The following is a 24,914-nucleotide window of genomic DNA, read 5'->3' as shown; positions in this document are numbered from 1 at the left end:
GGCAGCAGTGTCCCCGTCACAGCCCACTGGCACGCACGAGCCATCCACCATTTGGCATGGCAGGAGGCGTGCAGGGTCACGGGTGCATGCGGGTGGGAAGCAGCAAGCGAGGACGGGGCCTCCCATTTACCAGAAGTAGCGCTTGCTCCTGCAACAACTGCTGCTGCAGGATCTCTAACTGTCTCTGCTCCTCCTCTAACTGTCGCCTGATGTACTCCTGGAGGCATGGCAGCAAGGATCAAAGGAAAAAGAGAGAGAAGGTGAAAGAGACGGTGTTTCCCAAGAGGAAGAGCCTGTCAGGGGCACGAGGTGGGCACCCAAATCCATCCCACCCAAGAGCTGGCACTGATCCATCAGCCCGGGCACCCTCCAACCCTGCCCGAAGAGCCCAGGATGTCCACTGCTCTACAAGGGCCTTCTGAGGGAAAAGAGCTAAAACTGCTGGGAAATAGCAAACGTTAACTGGGAGCTGCACGGAACCCCACCCCGGGGATGGGAGGATGGGAAGAACCTGCATCGAGTGCCTCCAACCTGCGGGCAACAAGTGGATCCACACAGAAATCAATTAGGACAGTGGGGAGCGACACACGCGGCGCTGCCAATTAAGCAATTTACTCTCAAGTGGTGACAGCGGCAAAGAAATATGAGTGTTTATGAGAAGATGGGCCTTTTATCTTATTAGACTGAGAGGCGTGCAGGTTGAGGCCGATGGCCCCGGGCTGCCTCGTTACCTGCTCGTGCTCCGCGCGCCGCCGCTCCTCCTCTCGCCGCATCTGCTCCTCGTAGTGCCGCCGCTGCTCCCGCTCCTGCTGCTTGCGCAGCTCCTTCTCTCGCCTCTGCTGCTGCAGGGGGCACAGGCACAGGCACAGGTCAGCTGCCACGCGGCGCCAGCAGGAGCATCCCCTCGTCTTGCAGCCCAAAACCACCCGAAAGGCTTGAGGGGGGCTGCAGGGAGAGCTACAGCCCACTGAGGCGGCAGCGCGTCCCTCTTATATTGGCTGAGGCCAAAAGCTAACACAGAAGACCCCAAATCCAAGGGGTTTCCCTTTTCTTGATTCTTACCCGTCAGTCATGTTATCTGCTAAGAAAAATAAGGCTCTCAGTCAAGTTGTTTGAAGATCAAACCGCTTTTTATGAGAAGGGCTCACACATTTACAGCCTCTTCCCCAGCAATCGATACAGCTTTGTAAGGACGTGCTACTGCGATCCCCCCGCAACTCTGCTCACTAACATGGCAGAAGACATGCCCGCATCGTGCCCTGCTGAAAATAACGAGCTAGCAACAGGCTGAACCTCCTCTAAACACAACACAAGTGGGATGGGGACTCCTGGTTTGCAGGCCACAAAGGTGGTGAAGGGCCTATAGGGCACAGTGCATGAGGAGCAGCTGAGGGCCCTGGGTTTGTTGAGCCCCGAGCAGAGCAGGCCGAGGGGAGGCCTCATGGCGGCCTGCAGCTCCCTCACGAGGGGAGAGGAGGGAAATGGGGTGGCCATCATCTACTACCTGCTCTGGGGTGGCCCACACTTCTGATGTGGGTAACACGAGGGAGATGGGTCTCCCTTCCTTCTTTGTGAATGTACAAAGAATGGGACTCATGATTTTTCTCCCCTGCTAGGCATCTTCTCCAAGGCAGGGACCTGGAGACTCCCGAAGTGCTCCGGCATCTCCTGCTTAGGAGCAGGGGTTTGGGAGCAAGCCGTGGGCACTGCCCTGGGGATGAAACCCACTGCTCCGCACCACCACAGCCGGCTCATCAGCAGAGGGCACTCAAATGCAAATATCGGCTACCAGGGACTGCAACCAACTCATCTGGTACCTCATCCACTGGGTGCAGCACCGCACACACAGCCCTCACTGGGAGGCAGCCCACTGAGGCACAAATCACAGCCTTTTTCCCCCCCCTCCCCATTTTTTTTTTCCATCTGGACATTTTTGCCACTGCCAACACGCAGCAGCGGAGCCGGGGCAAGGAAGGAACCGGAGGGATTTAAATGCTGCAGGGTAGTTTGGTCACAGGGAGGTCTGGAGCAGGCAGCTGACTGCAGAGGCTCTGCCCAAGGAGTTGGCTGAGCTATCTGGAGGTGAAGACGCCCGTGCTGTGCAGGAAACCTGCGCTGTGTACACAGACGGATTTGATATCTGTTATCCACACAGACATCTATCTGCAGATACGTCTCTATAGAGATATGGAGCCATGTATTTATAGATAGCTATCTATACATAGATGAATATTCTAACAAAAATACCCCCACACTGCAGTATGAGGAGTCATCGCCTGTCTCACACCTCTCCATCCACAGGTTACATCCACGGGGATCCTGCACAGTGCCTGCTGATCTCCTCCAGCCTCACCTTAGGGCTGCAGCACAGCTTCAGTGCCATCCACAGCCATATTTAACTCGCCTCAGGGCAGGAGAATCGCACCAAACCTGAAATAACCTGCCAGCTACAGACTCTGCCATGTCCCACACGCGCTGTCACACTACCCACGGGATGCATGTGTTACTCCGCGCGTACGCGTGTCCTCGTCGTATGGCTGTTTTTATGCTTTGGGCTCAATTCTAGACATGAGATGCTTTGGGATGTAGCGGTGACACATGGGATTTCCCAGCCTCACCAGCTCCTGCCTGACCTCCTCAGATGAATGCTGTGGAGGTCACTGCTGCCAGGCATTCAGGTGGCCCCAAGGAGCACAGAGCATGGGTTGAATACACCCTAAGCCGAGCTCACAAATGCAGTTGTATCGCACTGGTTTAGCTTGGGAGGGAGGAGGGGCTTTTTTTTTTTGGTATTTTTTATGTTTTTGCTAAAAAAGCATGCTGCTGAATAAAACGCATAATGGTTGTGTGGGCTGGGCTTGGCTGGCAGGAGGCAGGGGACTGAATGCCACAGCTATTTCTCCGATAAAAATCACCCGATTGGGCTTTATCCAGGAGGCACACAAAGCCAACTCCCTCCAAGAGAGAACAGAAAATGCTGTTCCCAGGAGGGAGCTGAGCACTGCCATCCTCCCAGCCAAATGCACACCCTGCTGCCCGGTGAGCTGCCCCGTTTCTGGCCTCTCCTGAAAGGCACACACCTCAGCACCAGCCTCCTGCACACCTCAAAGCCCTGTCTGAAGCAGGACTTCAAATCTGCAAGATGCAGTTGAAAATTGAAATGAAAGATCCAAAGATCTCTCTTTATTTGCCTCCTTTCCTCCCTGTTTTCTGCCCTCTCCCTCCCCCTGTGAGTGCACACTGCCCACGTTTCTCCAAGCCTGCAACTACCGTGTGTATTTACACTACCCAGATTTATTATTCATGCAAGGCAAGAGCACCAATTAATTAGGGCTGTATTTATATAACTCTGCAGGTAAAGCTATATGTAGATGCTTGCAACCAGAATGGGATCTTATTCGTGCTGCACAGGAAATGACAGGTTTTAAATATTGATGAGGGAAGACAAACGAAGGCAAAGCCCCCAGTGGGAAGGCCCTTGGGGGTCCGGCATGAAACAAGGACTTCAAAGGAGCAAGCTCTCTTTGCTGTACAAGACGTATTTAGGAAGAGCAGCAACGGGAGAGCTGTTCAGGGTTAAAGCCTCCCCACGAACCACGGGGCTCTGCGAGGCACCAACACCCGCAAGATGCGGCTCTCAGAAACCTCGGCGGCTGCTCCCGAGCAGAGCATGAGGCAGCAAAGAAGTGGAAGGGGAATTCCAAGTAACAAATGCAAACAAATATTCTAGGTGGTTGTGTTGTTGTGACAGGCTCATTTATCTAAGCCACCAGGGAAGGAGTGACTGTGCCTGGAACATCATCTTCCCTGACACACCAAGCACCGGAGCACAGAGAGGTGTTTTCCACTGGTAGAAAAACTGGGTCAGAACTTCCTAGCACAGCAAATGGGGATGGGATACGCTCTGAACCACTGCAGGTTTTGTTTGGGTTCATCACGAAGGAATATGACTGAGACTGTGTGCAGGAAGAGGCTCATGCTTCAGAAGCTCCGAGCTCTGCAGGCTTTGTAAAAAAAATAAACAAAAAAAATAAAGAAATGTAAGGCTTAGTGCACACCTGTACTGTAGGAGACGCTGTAATACAGCTTCCCTTGAATATGGTCATTCTGGCTGCTGCTGGGATCATTGCAGTGCTACCACGAACCCCATTACTATGAGAATGTTGTCCTAATGACAATGTTCCTACAAGCTATATGACACCTGCATACGCACCAGAAAATAATAAACAGAATTGTAGCCAGCCTAAGTTTACCTGTAATTAATTTCTGGAAACCTTTTGCACTGCTCTGTAAGAATTTCCAGTAGGTGGTTAGCATCTAGCAGAGCTGCAGCAAGTTTTTATCCACTGAACCTCCAGCTCTGTGGCCGCACTGGCTGAAATGTCACATGTAAACAGCGAGGTGCTTCGATTTGCCTTGTGTGTTCCCTGTACAGATCTGACCTCTGTTTTCTGCCTTAAAAGGAAAAAAAATCCACAACACGACATAAAAGTGAGGTTATGAAACCTCCCCCGACAACATTTGCCTGCTGTTGCTACCAGGTCTGCAGAGATTCGTCCTGCAGTATCCCCAGTGCCCCTGCCCAGGAGATGTGCTACTCCTCTAGCTCAGCTGGCATTTTGGTGTTAAACCTGCTGCAGCAAGGCTCCTTCTGTGCCAGCAACACGTGGAGAGTCTATTAGGGGACTATAAATATACAGAAAGATTAGAATACATTCAAGCTAACTCACCGTTCTTCATTAACTGGAAAATGGCTCAGGAATTGCGCTGTAATTCAGAGCAACTGCCTCTCCCCCAGTCTGCACAAGCGGGCAGCTGGGGAGCACCTGGAACCTTGGCCCTGCAGCCCCGCAGAGCCCTGCTGGCACCCTCACCACACACCCCTGGCCCCGGGGCATCCACTGACTGTCTGCCAATCTCCAGCACAAGTCAACTCCGGGCATTTTTGAGCTTCACATCCCCCTAAGCCAAAGCTTTTGGTACTGCACTTGGGGCCAGCTGATGCACGCAGTCGGCCTGACCACATCTGTGGTGTTTTACTAGGAGTCAGAGCTCTTCCTATAAACACGGTAACGTGTCGCAGGATTAAACAGGCTGACCTAGGCACCCCAAAAGCCACCAGCTCCAAGTGTGCTCCAGCAAAGCTACTGTGAGAAGAGCCAGAGAGGCCAAAAGGAATCTGCCTGGCTGCTGTTGAAGCATTTTTGGGTACCGCTGTGATGAGCCCAAGCCGGACTGGTGCTGCTCTCTGGAGCAGAAATGCAGCAAGAGAGCAGCAGCGCGCTGCGTGCCTGCGGGCACTGACCTCGATACTGAATTCAGCACAGCTGTGACAGCCTCTGTCTGGTAGCCTCTGCCTGGCCACCAGGCGCACACTGCCCCAAAATGTCTGGGGAGCACGTAAAAACCAAACTACATCCATCACTGGGGGTCTGTGCCAGGATTAGCGGCAGGAGCAGTCTGAGCAAGGACAGGCTGCCCTGGGGTGTGAGTGCCACGGGGTGGAGGGGATGCCCACGCTGCTGGGGACACCGCAGCTGCCAGCACGCAGCTCCCTGCTCTGCCCTAATCCTACCTGATCGTGCGGGTGGCTCTGTGCTGGGCCGGACAGAGGACACCTTTCAGTTACCATCCCACTGTCCTTCCCAGTTGTCCAACACAGCAGGAGAGCAGAAATACCTTTTCTCTCGTGGCCTGCTTTGCTCCAGCTGAAATCTCCCTTTCAATTTAGATCTGAACACTGCAAGGCAGCTGGAAAGAAGGTAATGGGCAAAGAGCCCAGGGGGGCTGTTAGAGTCATTGGAAACAGAGGCATTGATTTTAAATACTGGCCTTGGTGGCTTCAGCTTGCAATGACATGGGGGAAAGGGCAGAGCAGGCTGGGGCTGTGCCTCGGCAGCCTGGGGCAGAGCTGCCAGCTTAGCAAGAGGATTAGTCCTCCATCAAAACCTGCCTGAGGAGCGCAGGCAAAGAGAGAGGAACAATTTTCTTCTATGTGAAGAGAACATATTAATACAGTGGCAAGTATTGTATTCATTACAGGATTTCAGCTAATCTGGTGTCTGCTTTTATCCTGCTGTTGTTCCACTTCTGTACTGCTTCCAGCCAGCACGCTCTGACAATGGCAGATCCAGGCTTCCTTACGATAGTCCTTAGATAAACATTCATTGGTGCAGAGGATTTCGGGGTGCGTGCATGTGCAAACCTTGTCATCTCGCCGGCTTTGTGAACCGTGCAGGAGGCAAGAAAAGCCTAACTTGCAACGTACCGAACACAGAACGCTCTGCACACTGACAACATGACAGACCTGCATATTTACCAGCCTGAAAAACGCTCAGCCTGTGCTTAGCCTGTGCTGGTTTTCGCCCCAAAGACAGCCACAGCAGGACCACCTTGACAGAGGGCCATGCATTGCTCATACATCACGTGCAGTCAGCTGCCTGAAATTCCTTCTCATCTAAGCTTCCAGCCCAGGGGCATTACCCGTCCCACAGAAACCCAGTCTAGGGAAACCCAGATTAAACAAAACAGATGCTGTGGCTCAGTCAAACTAAGGGGGTGGGTGCTCTGATAGCCCATTTACTGCAAGACTTCTTTCAGACATATTGGTGACCTCTTCAGAAAGCTAATTTAATTACCCTTAACATATAATTCCTTCAATCAGTTGCTTGGGATGAGCTTTTGTGAGTCAATGGGTTTCTTTGACCAAAACCACATCAATAAACTTAGAACAAGAGAAAACCCCTTATTGTTTTGTGGACTTTTGCAACCCAGGAACTGTGAGTAAAGCCAAAAGCGAGCACTTCCTCACAGAGCCAGGCTGTGCCACTCACCGACACCCAGAGACACCCAGTGAAATACTGCAGCTGGATTTTAAATGGGGTGGATAATTTTATGACCAATCGTATTTGTAGCTGGTATGTTAAGACAAGGGTAATGAAATCTTATGCTTCGGGGCACATAGGGATCGTTGCTCAAGTCAGGCAGGCATCTGCTCCTCCCCCACAAGAGAAATTGTAATTGGCAGGGCTAAAAGGACCCAGGCTGAAAACAGGGATTAAATGGGACGTAAGCGGTGCATGGATGTGGGGAAAGGGTGAATGGAGTTGTTCAGCTTCTTCCCAAGTATCACAGCAAAAAATAAAGGCAATGAATGTTACAGACGTATGTCCTGAATTTTGCCCATGTGGACTGAGTACATCTATCACACCAACACAGGACTAACTGTGCTCAGTCAGGAACCCTTCTGAGTTCGGTATTTAAAGGGTTTACTCACAGCAAACAAGCTCTGTTACCTCCACAAGGGCTGGCAACGCTTGCATGTGCTGAGGAGAGCAGCTGGAGGTAGGTACACAAAAAGCACGAGCAGGGGGCTTTGTTCAGTGTAACAAAACATCCGAGTTCACCAACCACGAAGGTCAGGAACCGATGCTGAAAGCACCCACTGGGACCTGCTGCTCAGCTCCCCCAGCCACCTGTAGCAGCTCCAGGCCGGCCAGTTACCTCCTCTAGCCTCCTCCTCTGCTCCTTCTGCTCCTCGATCCGCTTCTGCCGCTCGGCCAGCAGCTGCCGCTTGTGCTCCTCGTTCTCCCGCTGCTGCTGCTCCAGCTGCTGCCGCCGCAGCGCCTCCGAGCGCTCCTTGTTGGCCAGCTGCAGCCGCAGGAAGTCCCGTCTCAGCGTTGACTCTCCGGGCAGGTTCAGGATGGAGCTGCACGGGAGAAAAGCACCACAGAAGGTCCCACGCGCATCCTTAAGACTTTTTTCACGTCTGTCGTGACCCCTACTCCCAGGGCTGTGCGCCCCCAAAGCACCCGGGCACGCCTGGACAGCAGGGATGGAGGGAAGGGGGTGCCACAAGCATCGGGGCAGGGCAGGAGGCACAGTGCCAGGTAGAACATAAGCTTCACATCATCTCCCCTTCTTTTTTTTTAATTTTCTTCTTAAATAGAAGCCCTGAAGAAGACAAGGCGTTGCGTGGACATATGTCCTGGCAGCTCAGCCCAGACCACAGGGCATGCTTGATCTACTTAGAGCTCACCGACAATTTATTTGCTGAAGATTTCTTTTGCAGTAAGTTTCTCACCAAAGTCCCTTGTGCTGCAGTGGCACGCACTATATTTAGCTGTTCACAAAGCACATTTAGCATGAATCATTGCCAGCTATTAAAATACTACATTATCTCGGGGAAATAATGGAATAATCTGATACTAATTACAATGAGACTGAAAAATGTCATAAAAGAAAGAAAGTTCCAGACCTATTGTGCTTGCAGCATCACTGGGAAGGTTTCATGGTGAGAAGTTGCATGGAAACAGGGAGACAGATGCACTTGGATATAAGGAAGCACATTGTCAAGAAGCTTCTTTAGTTTCACCCCACGTTTTTCCACATCTAAATACCCCCAGGGGCAGTTCTTTACATACCCATCTGTGTGTGAACAAATGATTCTGCACATGAAAACTGAGCAGCGAGCTCTGCACATCCAGTTTTACATCCCACAAGCTGATGTGTGCAAGCGAGGCTTTCTGCACATGCAGCCCGTGAAGAAAAAGCTGCAGGAACCTTTCTAGACCCAAACTAACAAATACAGGGTACGAAAAAGTGTGATTCCTCATCAATATGACCGTGTTGGCTCTGCTGAATTATGGCCAATATGTTTAACGAGGTAATTTCTGCAGCAATTGGGAAAACATCATAGGAGAAAGAAAGGAGTGCTATGGCAAACCAGAGTGGCACAGGACTGGTGTAAATGGGGTGAGCCTGCAGCCTGTGCTACGTTTCACAGCAGGGATGATGCTGATGCATCCTGGATGATCTGCATCCCTTGGGCACCTGCCTTCCCACATCATCCCTGAGAGCACAGCAGCTCTAATGGCACAGAGCAGGGCTGCCTAGCGGGCAGCAGGGTACCAAGGGGACCTGCCACATTCCTGTGACAATCCCACTGCAATCCCACAGCAAACGAGGTATCTGGGTCTTCTTCCCAAGCTTTCAGCCGAGGTTTATCTGTAGCACCAGCTTAATTCCCACCCACCACCTGACAGGGGGAATGTACTCTGTTCTGCCAGGGAAGGGGACTCAGTGATCAAACTGTCCTTTTTCCATTTCTAGTTCATATGAGCCTGTAATCCAAGCCAACTTCACACAGAGTTAAAGAGACACAAGGGTAGAAACAAAATGTTGATCTTTACCTGGGCTCTCCAGAGTCATTCTCCTCCTCCTCCTCCTCACTTCCACTGTACTCGTACTCTGTCTCATCTAGGAACATAATTGCTTATCAGTGCCCTTTACTGGACTCATTTGTTTTTCTGATGGCTGAAAACCCCAGAGCTCTGAGGGAGAACAGAAAACTCATTTTTTTCTGGCATGAAAAAGAATACCCAGCATTGTTTCTGTCCGCTTGCTGATGTTAGGGGGGCTGCAAGGCCGGGAAAGCTTTATTGGTCTCCCTGGCGCCTTTCATGCTCGGCGTGCCAGAAAGAGGGCTGCAGTCCTGGCTGCAGTGGGCAACAGCCTCCAGCAATCAAGAACTCAAAAGCAAAGATGAAAAATAAACATAAAATAGAGATTTACCCCAATATGGCAAAAACCCTCTTCAGGAGAGTTCTTGCAAGTGAGGTGCACCACAGGCAATGGAAGGTGGGGATCAGCTATTGCTCCGAAGGTGAGAACTTCTCTCTCCCTAAATACACGCTCTTCCTATGCAAACACGTTTATTTTTCAGGCAATGAAGACATCGACATTAAAAGCCCAACTGCAATGTTGTGCTGCACACTGTGATTTCTACTGGGATATCATCTTTATCAGATGAAGGGAATGATAGTAAAAGAAAGGCTTGCGTTTATCCAATTACTCTCCATCTCTAGGGTACAACCTTCATTTGCCAGACTAAACACATTTAATACTTCACTAAGATCCAGCTTTATTGTTTTGATTATAGCGAAATCTATTACAAGGGGCTGGAAGGTACACATGAAAAATTAATATTGCTACCAATAAGAAGAGAAATAGCAATATATATTAATTTGTTGAATTCTACAAATGAGCTCTCAAATTAAAATACAGCTCACAAGCAACAGAGTACTTTAACAAGTTTCTTCAGCTATCTGATCTTCCCTTCAGAGGGCTTTGATAGGGCCTGGAGAGTTCACTGAAAACGTTCAGTTTAATAGGTTACTGCTAGTCAACGGGATTGCTTTGGGGCAAGGGTCTTATCTGGATGTTCATTTGCACAACTCTGCTCGTCGCTGCTGCAGCAAAAATGTCACATAGATCAGCAGACTTTAAACGAGGGACCTGGGACAATTCAGCTTAGCAGTTTCTCCCTCCCACACGTTTGTATGTACATATGCACACGTACATTTTATACACACATTTGAATGAATCAAAGCTTAAATGTGCCACGTGGAAATTACCACTTGGACAAAAAAGACACCATTTTTCATCAGAAAAAAAAAAAAAAGATTTAAAAACAGCAATTAGCTGTAATGATAATCACCTGTAGCCTTTGTATGAACATCACCTGTTTTGTTATAGGTAGTTATTTTCATTGCAACTCTGGTTATGACTGAGAGGAGTCAAACCAAACAGAATAATTGGACCTTAAAACCGTAACAAGAGGGTTCACACAAAAGGACAATGCATACTCAACCTTTCTGGGAAGAAATTTAGCCACCTGAGTAAGGGAAACTGAGACTGAGACTGCAAGCAGCCTGGCCCTTTTCACCTTTCTCCTTCTATCCACATCCTTCTCCTGCACTGACAGACCTTGGTCTACATGAGGGATCTCCAAGGACACACAAAAATCAGTGACTGCCCAGAGAGCAGCTCCTCCACTGACCTTTCTCGCCTCGCTTCTTTTTAGTCCTGTCGATGTGGTCCTTGAGCTGGATGCGGACCTGCCTCTCGTTGGGCTGGTCTCTGATGAAGGGGTGCTTCATCAGCTGCTCCGTGGTTGGTCTCTGGCTGTGGTTCTTCACCAGGCAGCTCTCAATGAAGGACTGAAACTTTTTAGACCTGGCCCATGACAGAAAAGGAAGACACAGGGAAAAAAGAAAAAGGAAAAAAAACAGTTAGCAACATTGATTTTTGTATTAGAAAGTGAGAGACCTGTGGGTATTTGAGAACACTGTTCAGATTCTGCATTACTCTTGCTCAGATGCAGCCTTCTGAGAGGATTCAGGCAACTTCCCTGCTGACACTCAGCATGGTCTCAAAGCTGCACCATCACAAGTGACATTTATCACTCTGTCTTCTCCTACTCTTCCCATGCGTGTCATTATCTACATTTTTTGCACGTGTGATTAGGGGAAAACACCATTCTGCTGATCCTGGGAACCATCAGCATAACTGGGGAGTGACCAAAATCAAATGGCATCATTGGCAACCAACAAAACGCATGGAGATGTGAGACCCTTTGGTGAGACCCCTCCTCACCAGCAAACAGTTAGATTCGATCTCAGCCAAAACAAATCCAGCCAAATCTCTAATAAACAAATTTCTCTTAGTCTCAAGTTTTTACATATCGAAAGTTTTGCTCCAACTAATTTCACCTCATCATAAGCCCAAGAGAACAGGGATTTACAAGAGGGATGTTGACAGGCCGCCACGCTGCATGTTGCTTTAGCAAATGGGAAAATGAGTGCAAATTAATGTCAGAAGCCAACAGATACTACAGAATTGCATTGAGAAATAAAACAATAAGCTTTCAGGGATTTTACTTTTAAGCTGTCAGACTAAAAGTGATTTATCTTTTAAGTGCTAATCCATACAAATTGAGATGCAAAAATAAAATACACTACTGGATCCAATTAAATCCTCCCTCCAGCTTTATTAATGAGCCAATCTTCCTTCTGCACCTTGCCTCAAGAAACCCAGCGTCTCTGTGTATCCCACAAGGGCATGTCCATGTGATGCTCTAAAAACACACCTCTAAAAATGATTCTCCTCTCAGTCTGAACCTAGAGAGCCTCTGGTTATGGGCGCACAGCCCAGTATGCCCTCAGATATGGTCGAGATGAAGTAGTTTAAAAAATATCCTCCAGCAAACGATGGGTTTGTCCATCTCCTAGGGCTCCGAGGCAGTATTTGCAGAGGGATGCAGGACACAGCTCTGTGCCCAGCCCGGCTCTGTCAGCAGCTGGCTGAGCCAAGCACCAACCTTGTGCCTCGCCAAGCTGCTGTGACAAGCTTCCATCTGCAGCAGCAAGAATCAAACCCAACTCAGCATTGCACAAAATGCCCCGGGAGCCTGCAGGTGCTTGGCATTCTTTCCCAAAAAGGCAGCAGACAACAGGTTTCTTTCTCCCTGGCTCCGATTCAGGGTGGCACCTTCACACGGCTCATCGCTTCCCCCGGCGCGGGCCAGCCTATCTGCACAGCCACACGCACTGCTGCTCCTCCAGCTCCTGGGGTTTGCAAAGCTTAAATCAATGTTTGCAAAGGCTTTCCAGCTTCTTGGATGAAAAGTGCTATTGCAGTGCAAATATCACTTCATTAACAAAGAGGTTTTGTCATTTCTTATAAAGCAGGGGTTAGGAAGTGTTTATGGTAATGGCATCACTAAAGTTCAAGTAGATTTTACCTGTGAAATGCAGGAAAAAGGAAATAAAGCTTCATTGCTGGCTGGTTTTAATTGGAAGAGAAAAGGATGCCAAAGAGTCTTTAAATTCACAGGAGCACAGCGGTGCTTTAAAAGCAAGTTCAGGGATCTAGCAAGCAACAAAAATGTTTCCTCTCTAGGATTTTCAATTGAGCAGCTCCTGTGCTGCTGCTACCTGTCAGCTGCTTTCACTGGCTTATCCTCAGAGGTGCTGCAGTCTGTTAACTGCCTCTTTTAGGTAAGGAAAGAGATGAGCTTCCTACCTTGGGTACTCTCGTGTGTTGCTGCACACAGAAGCAAGAACAAACCCAGACCCAAAGAAAAAAGGAAGGATGCAGAAAGGAGGAGCTGGCAGGCAGGCTGTGTGATCTGAGCCTTTCTCCATTTTGCTTTTCTGTTGTGATTTGTTGTTCTGAAAAACAGCCCCCTGGCAGCTAGAGAGCTGCTGTGAGAGCCTGGTCACGCATCTCCTCTCCTCCTGGGTCTTGCAGAGCTCCCAAGCTGGCCAGGCCCAACACCTCTGGCTGAGAAGTGAGTCAAGGACAGGACATGAGCAAAGCCTGAGCTCAAACAGCCGACTGCTCAGGGCCGAGCTGTGCAACCAAGCAGCAGAGCAAAGCTTAGGGCATAGAAATCTGAGAGAGAGCCACCTGCATAGCAGGGGAAGGTGGTGTCAGGGAATGCCCTGGCTGCTGCAAAATGCATCGAAGTATCTCAGACACTTACCTGAGGGGGAAATAAAATATAACGACCACCCCAGTTCTGTTTTTACCTTAAGAAGATAGGGAAAATAGTCTGCTCAAAGCCTGCTTTTGTCAGCTGCCTTCTGTCTGGAGGCTGAGAAAGCCTTTGCTGAATAAACAGCATATTTGTATGAAAAGTAAACTGAAGTCTTACAATCCATTTCATGCTGTAGCAGTGTAGCATAATGAAGTAGGAGACTGGTGATCTGGCAGAAAACAAGTGTCTGAATTGTTTTCTCAGCTCTGTCTAATGGCATCCTAAAAACACTGCAAGAAGAGAGCACCTTCGACACCCTCTGGCAGAGGTAGCATGGTGAGGTCCCTCTTGTCCTGGTTTTGCATTGGATTATCTCAGGATGGGGCTGACAAAATGAAGTCATCTCTTGCTAAAGTCCAGGTGAGTTTTTAGGGGTCTGGCCCCAAAACTCCAGCACCATGCCTCAGATGCAGAGGACTCCTCTCCCCTCCCAGTAACAGCACACCTACTGCTTTGGCACCATCTTTTCAGTCCCTGCCAACTACTCTGCTCCCTTTTCCTTCGTGTTTTCAAAAAGATAACGTGCATCATTTCAGGGAATAAAGCAAAACTCTCCTCACTGATGGCAGCCTGTCTGGGAGGAAGGGGCAGCACTGCTTCTCTAGCGCCTGGCAGATCCCTCCTGACAAAACTGCTGCTGAACCTGAGGCAGGCAAAGAGTGTGAACCAAGGCTGAGTGTTTTTAAGGACTCCAGCTCCATCGGTACAGAACATACAGTAACAAAACAACATCTGCTGGGCTTCAGGAATATTTTTCCTAAGGGTTTTTATTGGCATACCCTGCTTTTTTACAAAACTGTGATGTACTTTTTCCTCCAAATTTTTAAAATAAAGCCCCAACTAAGTACAAATCTCCGCATTCCTGGGCCTTCAAGATAAACTATCATTTTTCTGGCACGGGTACATGTTTCCACTTGCAAACGGAACCTTACTGGAAAGAAGGGGGAGCCAAGCGAGGTGTCATCTGCTTTCAGCTGTACAAAGCGCCTTGGAAAAGCCGTCTCGGTGCTGGGAAGGGCAGTGTGAGAGGCATTTCCCTCGCCACCTCCCCAGCTATCTCCTCACCCCAGGCCCAAACCTGCCCCCGTTTTACCACCACTGAAGACCGAGAAAGAGACTCACCACTTCTTTGATTTCAACCTCGGGGCTGGGTTGCGGGGGATGAGGAAGAGGGCTCGCATGGGGTGCATGTCACAGAGAGCTGCAAAGAGCAAGAAGAGGCATTAAACAGGGCCTGGCATCCCCCAGACCCTGTGTGCTTCCCAGAGGGAGAGCTGGCACTCCAAAATTACGGCAGTATGAACGGTGTGGATGTGCCAGCTAACCCCAGTGTGCCGCACTGGTGGCCAGTAGCACACCAGTGATGAGGAGCACCCTTTTAACTGCTTTCATCCTTTACTCCCTCCATTATCTGCATTTTTTTGGGAGGAAACTGAGTCACAAAAAGCTCAGGTGACGTTGCAGGAGCCACACTTTGCTCACTGCCCACCACAATTCCCATGCTGATCTGGCAGCTTTCTCCTACCACATCTTGGACCCTGCAAACTCCATTTCACCCAGCCCAGGCTGCTCAGCAAACCCCCTGCACGGCGTTTCTCGCACAGATCCCTGCGCCGGCTGCCACTCAGCAAATCCCAGCGAGTTTGGGGCGGCGTTAATTAAAGCAGAGCCAGGCTTCTACTTACGGGGAGCGCCTTCCGCCATCTCGATGGCCGTTATCCCCAAAGACCACAAGTCACTCTGTAAAACAAAGCAAAGGGAAACACGTCATGCTGTGAAGCACTGTCACGACAGGGAGCACCAACAGAGCCCCAGAGCTCAGCCCCATGCGCTGGGTCTCTGTTTTCTCTGCCAGCCCCCAGACCCGCAGCACAGGAGCTCATCTTTTATGCTCTGCCCGTTTGTTAGGGCTTTAGAGGAGACTCCCAGCCCTGCTGATTATTCCAAGGTTTATTTCAATGCCTTCAGAGAGTTTTTGGTGGATGCCACACCACTTCAGGGGTGGGACACGGCCAACCCCTGCAGCCACCTTGCTGGGCACTGCTCCCAGTGACCATGGTGGGGACGCTGCCTGGGGAGACACCAGCATCCCAAATGTCCCTTGTTTGTGGCACCCTAAAGAATGAAACCCCAAATCCCCAGTGAACCAGCAACAAACCACCTTCCTGCTTCATGGATGGAGAAAGTGGCAAGGGGTGAGAGGGGAGACCAGCTCCAAGTGGCCCCACTTCTGGGCAGCGAGCACTGGGCACCACGGCTGCTTCTACCGATGGCCATGGGGTGTAGGTGGTGAAATCTCCCCAAAGCAGAACCGGAACACTTGGCTCAGCGTCACCTGCATGGTTTGGCATGAAATCCTAATGCTGGTTTCCTGTGTGAGGTCTTTGTTGTGTAACAGGTCAAAACCGCAACCTTCAGTGAGTATTTTGGTGACAGTTTCATGTACAGCTCACTCTCAGCACCTTGCCCTCATCTGGAGATGCTTCTGGGTGCTAGAGAGGTGCCCTCCTACTGCTTGGATGCAGACAGGGATGGGGACACTTGGCCTGCACTGACCGGGACCATCTCCCCCTTCCCAACAGGCTGAGCTGCCCCACAGCATCCCGTGCACAAATCCCAGCCGCCTTCCCGAGCCTTTGGCAGAGCCAAGGCTGAAGCTCACAATTTCATGCCCTGTGACCTGACCATCCAGCGCAGCGGCCAGGCTTTAATCCCCATCACAGCCACGTCCTGATCCCAGGGGTGTTTTTAGCCCACGGCAGCAATCTGGGTCCTGGACAAGCGGGGCTGTAGGCTCCCTGCTCAAAGCTGGATGCTACAGAACTGGATTTGTTACAGCGCCGCTGCAAGCAGGCTGTCGGGGATAGATTAGAAACATGAAGTGTCTTGAGATACCTCGGGACTCTCTCTCGAATCATGCTCTGCTCGTTAAATACAAGCTTGGAAGCAGCGTTTCGCCAGTGGGAGGAGAAGCGGGCACTTTCATTTACTCGGCTCCCAACCTCCCTCAGCCCACATGGCTGGGTGAGTCTCCTGAATGATTAGCGCCCAGAGCGCAGCTATTTGCAAAACTCCTTTGATTGCCCGCTTGCATCCCTTTTCCTTCGGTTTTCTCACTTGCAAACAGGAATATTTATAGCCCCAGCTCCCTGCCAGAAAGCCCTGGCGGGCTCCACTCCTCACCAGGCCACGCTGGAGGAAACTCCAGGTGAGAAAAAGAAACCCCACAGCTACACCTCTCGGGCCGGTAAGGAGCCCCGAAGGGTGGCAGGAGAGGAGGGAGAGGCAGCGTGTGCTCGGGCAAGGGGAAACGAGAACTTTCCTTCACGGCACTGCTGCAACTTGTTTTTTTTTGGCAGAAGGTGGCTAATTCATTATTTTGGACACCATGTATAGGGCTGCCTAATGATTCATAACTCAGCACCCGATGCGTCGGGAACAGAACCCAGACTAATTTTGGTGCCTTCATCTGAAGCACAGTCCCTGACACATCTCCAGGCCTGGGGGTGGCGGAGGTGCCAGCTGGCACCGCACACTCGGCTAACGCAAAGCCAAGGAGCTTTCTCCTTCCTCTCTCCCCTCTCTGCCACGGACCACGAGCACGGGGCTGCTCTCCCAGCAGGTCTGGTAACGACGGCTTTGTCCCCGCTCCTCCTCTGGCCACAGGTCTCACCGAGCAGGTCTTCTCCCCAAAATGAGCCACGACTTCAGGCTTCTCCGGGAGCCCAGCGTGAAAGCCGTAAGGCTGGAGCCACGGGCAGTGCCGTGCTGAGGGAGGGGGCTTTGCCACAGCAGAACAAGACAAGAAGGGCCAGGGGCGATGGCCAGGGCAGAACCTGTGGTGCCACGGGGAAGCCCCATGCACGCAGCTGATGTGGCTAAGCTTAAAGAGGTCTCTTGCAGAGTGGCCAAACCACGCAGAAAAACAAGCACCCCCTGAGCAGGTCCGTGTCAGGGGGCAGGACAGACCCTGCCCTCCCCTCTCCCTCTGTCTCCAGTCCCCACACCCCGTTCTGCCTTCGCCCTGCTTTCTGCCATGTCCCTGCGCTCCCTCTTCAATCTCCTCTCCGTGTCAGAGCCTTTCCAGGCGGCCTCAAGCCTCTAATCCTGCAAATTGGTTCACCCAAGACTGGCTGCTTTTCCCAGCACAAAGCACCGAGAGCTCAGCCAGAGCCAGGGCAGGCACCCCTGGGGACCACAAGCAGCTCCCCATATGTACCCTCCCAGGGAACCATCCCGGATTTGCAGTTTCAAGGCCTTTTTCCTCCTTTTTGACTCAAGTCTTCCCTTAACAAATGCTGTCCCAGTAGTTCTTGCTACACATCTTCCTACCTGCCTAAAAATCCTCTCTCCAATCTCATTTGCAGCACTTCCACAGGACAGTCACATCCATTCTTTGTCTCTGCCCAGCTGGGATTTGTGCTGCATACTTAATCATCTCAGTCTTTCCACATGATTCAGTACGCATGACCCCTTCCTTTTGGTTGCCGCTGAACTCCTTCCAAATTCCTCGTGTGTCTTTCCATATTGAGGTGCCCGGTATTATATGCAGGATGCCAAGTGATCTTAAAACTGGAGCAGCGCAGAAAGGGATTATCACCTCCCTAAGTCTCCGAGAGAAAGCAGAAAACTCAGTGGGAAGCACGCATTTTGTGCTGATCTGGAATTCATTTTTTTTTTTCTTTTTGAGCCTGCAAAGCTTTTCAGTCCACCCAGCAACAAGCCGCAGCACTAATATATTTGTATTGTCTTGACTTGGGAAGGGAAGCAAGCTCTTTTTTTTTTTTCCCTTTTTCCTTTTGATTCTAAGCTTATTGACAAGTTATCTCTAAAGAAAAAAGGAAGACTGTCTGGGGCAAAAGCCAACAAATAACTTCAGCAGCGTGGGGTTGCTATCTTCTTTTTTAAAGTGGTTTATTTTTGTGAGGAGGTATTTACTGCATCCTTCCATAGATTACACAGGCATCTCTTTCTGGCGGAGAAAGCACTGAGATCAGAGGCTTTTTGTCCAGCAGATTAAGCCTGTGAGGATTCCTTTTTTCACCCAATAAGTCTCATCTTTTGTATTCGCTATTTTAAGCCAGTTGGCTAAATCTGAGCATCTGATTTGCATGCCTTTAAAAAATCGCCATTTACATTTTTTTCCCCCACTTCAAAGCCAGAGCGTCAGGTGCAGGGACACGAGCTGGGGCACAGACTCATGTCCAGCAGCTCCCACATCCCCGCGAGCTCCGAGCACACCCCGCAGTAAGCGTGTCGGCAGCGATCAGCCTTCTGTTTCATGGCCCCAGTCAAGGAAAAACCGTAAATGCCAGCCCACTACGAGCGTTAGATCCTCAGGGACAACAGAGGCATTCTGCTCCCAACCTTGTGCCATCAGCCATCGGCATATTCAGTGTCCCCGTTGCTCTGGAAAGAGGAGAAACCTCAGGGATCTGTGAGGGTAGAAAGTTGCCTATGAAGTTATCACCCTTCCTTGTAAAAAAAATAGGATCACAAACCCACATCCCTCCGAACGACGGGACTTGCAGCTCTCTTTTCCAGGACTGGAGCATGGGCTTCAGCCCTGCTACAGAGCACAGCAATCAGGGGAGCTGAGGAAATGCCTGTTTTAATTGGTTAATCAAAGAAAATTAAATAATTGCGGATTAAACTATTTCTACGTGTCCTTATCATTAACAATTTATGTAACCCTGAGTCTGAACTGGCACTGGAGAGCTGCTCTCAGGAAAATCATCAGTTCCAAAGTTGACTGATACACTGAAATGGCTGCAATGCTCCTACGAAAAGAGGCTGAGAGAGCTGGGATTGTTCAGTCCAAAGAGAAAAGGATCTGGGGACACCTTACAGCAGCCTGCCAGTGCCTAAAGGGGCCTTGCAGGGAAGCTGGGGAGGGACTCTTGGTCAGGGAGTGAAGTGACAGCACAGGGGGTAACAGCTTTAAATAAACTAGGGTAGGTTTAGATGAGACATTAGGAAGAAATTCTGTGTTATGAGGGAGGTGAGGCCCTGGAACAGGTTTCCCAGAGAAGCTGGGGCTGCCCCATCCCTGGCAGTGCCCGAGGCCAGGCTGGATGGGGTTTGGGCAGCCTGGGCTGCTGGGAGGGGGCCCTGCATGGCAGGAGGCTGGGACTGGAGGAGCTTTGAGGTCCCTTTCTGACCCAAACCAGTCTGATTCTATGAAATACCAAAGCATCTTTTGGTTACTTTAAAATTCTCTGGGAGGCCAGTAATTGCCCTCCAAATTGTACGGCCATGGGGGGCTGTTGTGCTATTACACTGCAATGCCCTGCTGTTAAAAAGCAGCTACCTAGCCCCATAACAAAAGGTCACAAAGACCTTTTTAAACATTACTTTGTAAAGCGACCTCTCAGCATGTGCACAAACAGTGGTACAGCCAGCTGCATGTATCTTTCAGCTTCTCCTCCAAAAGCCCAGGTTTTAGTGTTTTTCTCTACTCTCTGGGCCTGCTCAGTGAACCTTAGGGCATTTGCAGTTAGAAAACTGAGTTCTGGACACTTCAAAAAAACAGGACAAAAATTAAGGGACGTGCCTACAGATGCGTGTCCAGAAACCTGCACTAAGGCAGAACTGGGATAAAACAGAGTAAGATTTTCTTGCTTTAAACGCCAGCCTTCACTGGGGTTTGAATGGGCAGGTGGGAATCATCTCCCTCCCGCTGACCTGCTATGTGGCACATCGCTCTCTGCCATGTTAGAGTTCAGCAGCAATGTTGTGCTGCCACCGATCCAAAAATAAACTTTAAACAGGCAACAGAGACATGTGAAAAGTAGGTCAGACCCCCGAGTGTCTGATTGTGTGGCATCCTTCAGATCTCCCCGTGAATACCTGCCTGCAGGCCAAAAGATGTGATTTTGCCCTTTCTAAACCTGACCTGACTTCTCTGCAGAATAAATTGAGCAAATACAGCACGTTTGATGGTAGTATTTAAACATTCAGCACTGAAAAGCAGAAGAGCAGGTAGGAAGCCTCAGTCTGACACCTTTCTCAGCATGGGGAAATACTTCCTCGCAGAAAATTTTGAGACGTGAGCAGCACAACACAGATTCGCGTTGGACCTGAAGTCACTTCTCAAAATCTAACAGCCAGAAAGCAGGAGGAGACTACGCTGCCCGTCAATGTACTTTGCAAAGCTGCGAGAATGTACCGAATTCCTGACTGCTCGAGTTTATGGTACTAGGGCATAAAATCTGAGATCATACCAAGGTGTTTATGATCACAAACTCTAATCTCAAGCGCTGCTAAGTCAGCCAGCACACAGAGAAAACTCTGAGTCTCTCAGCTGCTTTAATCCCTTGAGTACCTTATTAGTGAACGTGCTGGACTTTGCACAGACTACATCTGTAGTGATGTACAAAGGAGTACGAAGATGCTTGTTTCAGTACCTTGAAGTCGTAAGTGGCATCAGGGTTTTCATCACAAGCAATGACCTCCGGGGCCATCCAGTAAGGCGTTCCGATGAAGGTGTTCCTCCTGCCCACCGTTCTGTCCAGCTGGGCGCTGACACCAAAATCCACTGTGGATCAGAAAGACAACGGGGCACCATGAGGTCAGAGACAAACCCGAGCAACGTTCTTCTGGTGAATGTAAAACATTAAAGTACGTTAGTGCACAGTCAGGAGAGAAAAATATGGCTGGAGACATCCCTGTTTCATCTCTGCTGAGGTCAACAGATCAACAGAGGTCATCCAAGGATGAATCTGATCATCTGATTTCCAGGTTTCGTAAGAAACCCGATGTCTTTTCCTCCTTGCCAGGAGGCAATGAAAAGAAATCACAGCTCCTCATACTAATGAGGAACAGGGTTAGAAACATGAATAAGCAGGAGCCTTTGTTCTATGCTTTTTCATTTGAATTAAAGCCTGCCAAATGTTTGTAGAAGCCTCATTTTTCTACCTAAATTCTTGCTGCAAACGGCAGAAATGCAAAAGGCTTAAGGAACTGAGGGCTAAGGACAAAGGCCCATAGGGAAATGTCAAGCATAGAGCTGCAAAATGAAGCAAAAACTGATGAAATCAAATCAATGAGAGAATACTCTATGGTCCACTAAGTTCACTTTGCACAACATAATGGTTGGAGATTTGCCCTGGAGAATTTCCCCTTGGAGGGGAATCTTCACCAGCATAAAGCCAAACGAGCTGGTGGTGCCATCTGTTAAGCTGGGTTTTTATTCTGCTGTGAAGAGGGAGGAGAGACATGGTAAAACAAGGTTTCCACCTCACTTTCCCAGTGTAAGGGATCTTTCATCACTAGCATAAATTAAAGCGCACAAAGACAGCTTTAATAACATGGGTGCTGGACAACTGAGGGTATCAGCACATCATCTGTGCTGATCTGCTGTCATCCGTACGAGCTCCATGCGGATGACGAGTCGTCTCAAGGGTGACTAACACTGCATACCAAATTGAGAGTAGTTCTTGCAAATGGAGCTCTCTCCCACAGGTTGCCTTGGAAAACAAATCTGGATTATGTCACACTAAATTGATTTGATTACGGTCCTGGAGGACACTTCCACAAAGCAATGGGGAAACGGGCTTTGAGAACATCCAGGGATGCACACAGGCAAATTTTCAACCTGGGGCATGACAAAATGGTCACGATTGCTCAACCCCTATCTGATGGCAGAGTTGCTCAAGCCACCTCTGTAACAGAAACGCCACTGAAAAAAGATCTTTGCATGCAGAACTTGGTCATCAATCACTGTCAGTTTATTGCATGGCACTTGATCAACGCCCAAGGTCATGTTATTGAGGCTGGCACAAGAAAAAACACACAGTAGCTCTTAGGATCTATCCCATTTCTCCAAGTCATTTACTGGCTTTACCAATTTTTTCTTCTCTCCAGCAAGCCTACTTGCAATTTCCAAGAGCTCTAACCCACTCTTACCTAGTTTAACTTCTGCATTTTCTGTCAGCAATACATTCTGTCCCTTAATGTCTCGATGAATTACTTTGTGCTGGTGTAGATGACTCAAGCCCTAGAGAATTCAGAAAAAGGTTAGAGGAATCCAAGTTCAAAGCATGTCATTTTCTGACGTTCCTCCTCAACCAATTATGGCCCAGAAATGAAAGATTCCCAGCTGGAGTTAAGCACCTGAGAACACTTGTTTAGCATGTGCTGAAAATCCTGCCCTGTGTTACACGCTGGGAGGACATCCCCAGCAAGTGCAGTGCCCACCGGCTGCCTCTGTGTGCTGCAGTGGGTGCTCTGTGTTGCAGGGGACAGGGGCTGTCAGCTCTACAGGGATTAAAACCAACCTTTCAGTTTCTGCAGGAACCCATATTAACCCAAATTCCTCCGTATTTCTAGACATAATTTTCCCCATGTGCTTCCTTGCCTTAGGGAGCCATTTGTGTAGCAGAAATCACATAATGTTTTTGCCTCCTTTCTGTATTTCCATCATCCAGAAACCCAAAACCCAATTCTTTCTGTTATATCGGTCCAATAAATGGGGCTCCAATATAGAGGAGAGCTTGTATCAAAAAAGCTACCATGCAAATACCAATATTATAACTTGCACATATCCCTAACAGAGATATAGCTCAAATTAAAAGCCCGTCTCAAAGGCTAAAGGTAAACGAGCTTTTCTGTTGTGCTTTTTTATTAGCTCATTAATTTCTTTTTGCAACCTTCTTTTTTATTTCATTCATTTATTATTTCAGTTCCAAAGTAACATCCACCTATATTGCCAGCTTAATAAAATATGGATTTCTTTAAAAACTAATTTTGCATTAGGTTTACGTTTCACATTAAACATTCATATTTGAGGAAGAAAATAATTCCTGCTATCACTGCTGGTAGTTATTAGTCATTTTTTGCTCGTTACCTTGGGACAACACTGTGGAACAGATTAGATCTGTAGAGGAGCCCTGCTGCACTCAATTTTTAGCCACATTATGCCCAGTTAGAGGCTCCTTCGTGCACTGGAGGCAAAGCAAAAATTTCACTGGATTTCCACAAATCCTTCCCCAGGGCAGGGCCAAGTCTCACGACAGGCCCCCAACTTCTGAAACAAGAACGAGCCACGCGAATTGCAGCAAAGGTGGGAATCTTTTACGCCCTGCAACACTATTTTTATGACCTGAAAGCCTCTGCAGACCTCCCAGCCTGCAGGCCACCAACCACTGACTCGTCGCGTGGCCACAGCGGAGCGGAGCTTGCACTTTGCAGGGTCTAAAAGTGAGCGGTGACACTTGATGGTGGCCCTGGGACATGACTCAGTGGTTAGGTTGTGACTCACTACCAGCGGCTATTTTAAGAAGTAGGCCCACAGAGCTCATACATTTAAAATAAGCCCGTGCAACTGTGGTTTCCTGACACTGGCAGAAATGTCCGTGCAGCAACTGATCAGCTACAGCGCCAGCTCCTTCTGCGCATCAGACTGGTGGTGTCGGTGCTGATGGTGGCATCCAGGGTCAAGAGAAACGCTGTGTCACCCCTGGGCAGCAGCAGGAGCCTCGGAAACCGTGTCAGAGACAGCCTGACGAGCTGTCAGAGCAGTCATTTCGTCTCATTTTCTTTGAATGGCTCTTCCACCGTTTTCTTCACGTGTCTGATATTTCTGTCTTCTCCTGAATAAAATCTCACTTTGTGGAGCTCTAGATTTTAATGTCAGGGCAGCCTTTACAATCACATAATCTGACCTCATTTGCAGAAAATGAAAGCAAGCCTTTGCTGGAGGTGCCTCCTCCCAGTATGTGAAACTCCAGCGTGGCCCATTTTAAGGCATTCCAATCAAACATTTATCTTGCAGGTATAAAAGCTGCAGCATCCTCATTAAAGCCGGAGACACGTGGATTTAATAAAGCACGCGGTGCTTTTTAATCATGCAGACTCTTTCCACAGATTTTATTAGTCCTCACCTTTCCGTTAATTGAAAATATAATTCTATTGTAAATAAATCTTTGCCCTATTAATATTAAAGGAAATTATATTTTTGTTGAAGGAGAAAAGAGGGTTAAAAGTCAGGGAGCTAAGAGAGCTAAAGGGCATTAACTAGCGCTTATTCATTATGCATCATACAAGCACATGAATCATTCATGCCTACCGGCACCGAAGCAGCTCCAGTCCATGGCAGCGCGGCAGCCACGGAGCCTCAGGAGCCAAGGGCTTCACGTGTCCCCTGAGAACCAAGTGCAACACTCCACCAGCATGGCATTTAGCTCCCTGCGGACACGTACCCGTAAAATCTCTCTGCAGATGTAGGCAATCCACTCCTCCTTCAAAGTGTTCCCCTTCGTGTTCTTGATGAGGTCGGTGACGGAGCCCGCACCGCAGAACTCCATCACCAGCTGCCAAAAGAAGCAGAAGGGCAATTAGCACAATTAGCCTGAGAGCATCCTCTGGGCTCCTGACCTGAGGGTAAAACCCTGCCATCGCAGCTGCGGGGCCGTGGTGGTGCTACGCAGAGCCACCACCACGTAACCCCGACCCTATCAACCTTTATTCCCCGTGGCTTCGGTTAAGAGAGGGAACAACAAAAGGCTGGAAGGCTGGAAGGGCACGGTGCTCT

At 49.4% G+C, this 24,914-nt stretch overlaps 1 protein-coding gene across 4 annotated transcripts in view; it reads right to left on the bottom strand.

Moving 5' to 3' along the window:
* Positions 1-24,914, bottom strand: part of TNIK (TRAF2 and NCK interacting kinase) — a 139,508-nt gene that overhangs the window by 38,620 nt on the left and 75,974 nt on the right. For 3 of the 4 annotated variants that reach the window (XM_084292414.1, XM_084292417.1, XM_084292415.1), the window contains 10 exons: positions 24,583-24,693; positions 22,289-22,379; positions 20,788-20,918; positions 15,067-15,121; positions 14,504-14,582; positions 10,841-11,016; positions 9,192-9,258; positions 7,504-7,708; positions 732-842; positions 131-217 (listed from right to left, as the gene is read on the bottom strand). In XM_084292414.1, coding sequence (XP_084148540.1) covers positions 131-217; positions 732-842; positions 7,504-7,708; positions 9,192-9,258; positions 10,841-11,016; positions 14,504-14,582; positions 15,067-15,121; positions 20,788-20,918; positions 22,289-22,379; positions 24,583-24,693 — 1,113 coding nt within the window. The remainder of the gene's footprint in view (positions 1-130; positions 218-731; positions 843-7,503; positions 7,709-9,191; positions 9,259-10,840; positions 11,017-14,503; positions 14,583-15,066; positions 15,122-20,787; positions 20,919-22,288; positions 22,380-24,582; positions 24,694-24,914) is intronic. The other variant, XM_084292416.1, reaches the window with a different exon arrangement.

Source organism: Netta rufina (genome assembly GCF_964035555.1).
Source record: "Netta rufina genome assembly, chromosome: 9".
NCBI lineage: Eukaryota > Metazoa > Chordata > Aves > Anseriformes > Anatidae > Netta > Netta rufina.
The sequence above is the reverse complement of the archived record's forward strand: the minus strand, read 5'-3'. Positions and strand labels throughout refer to the sequence as shown.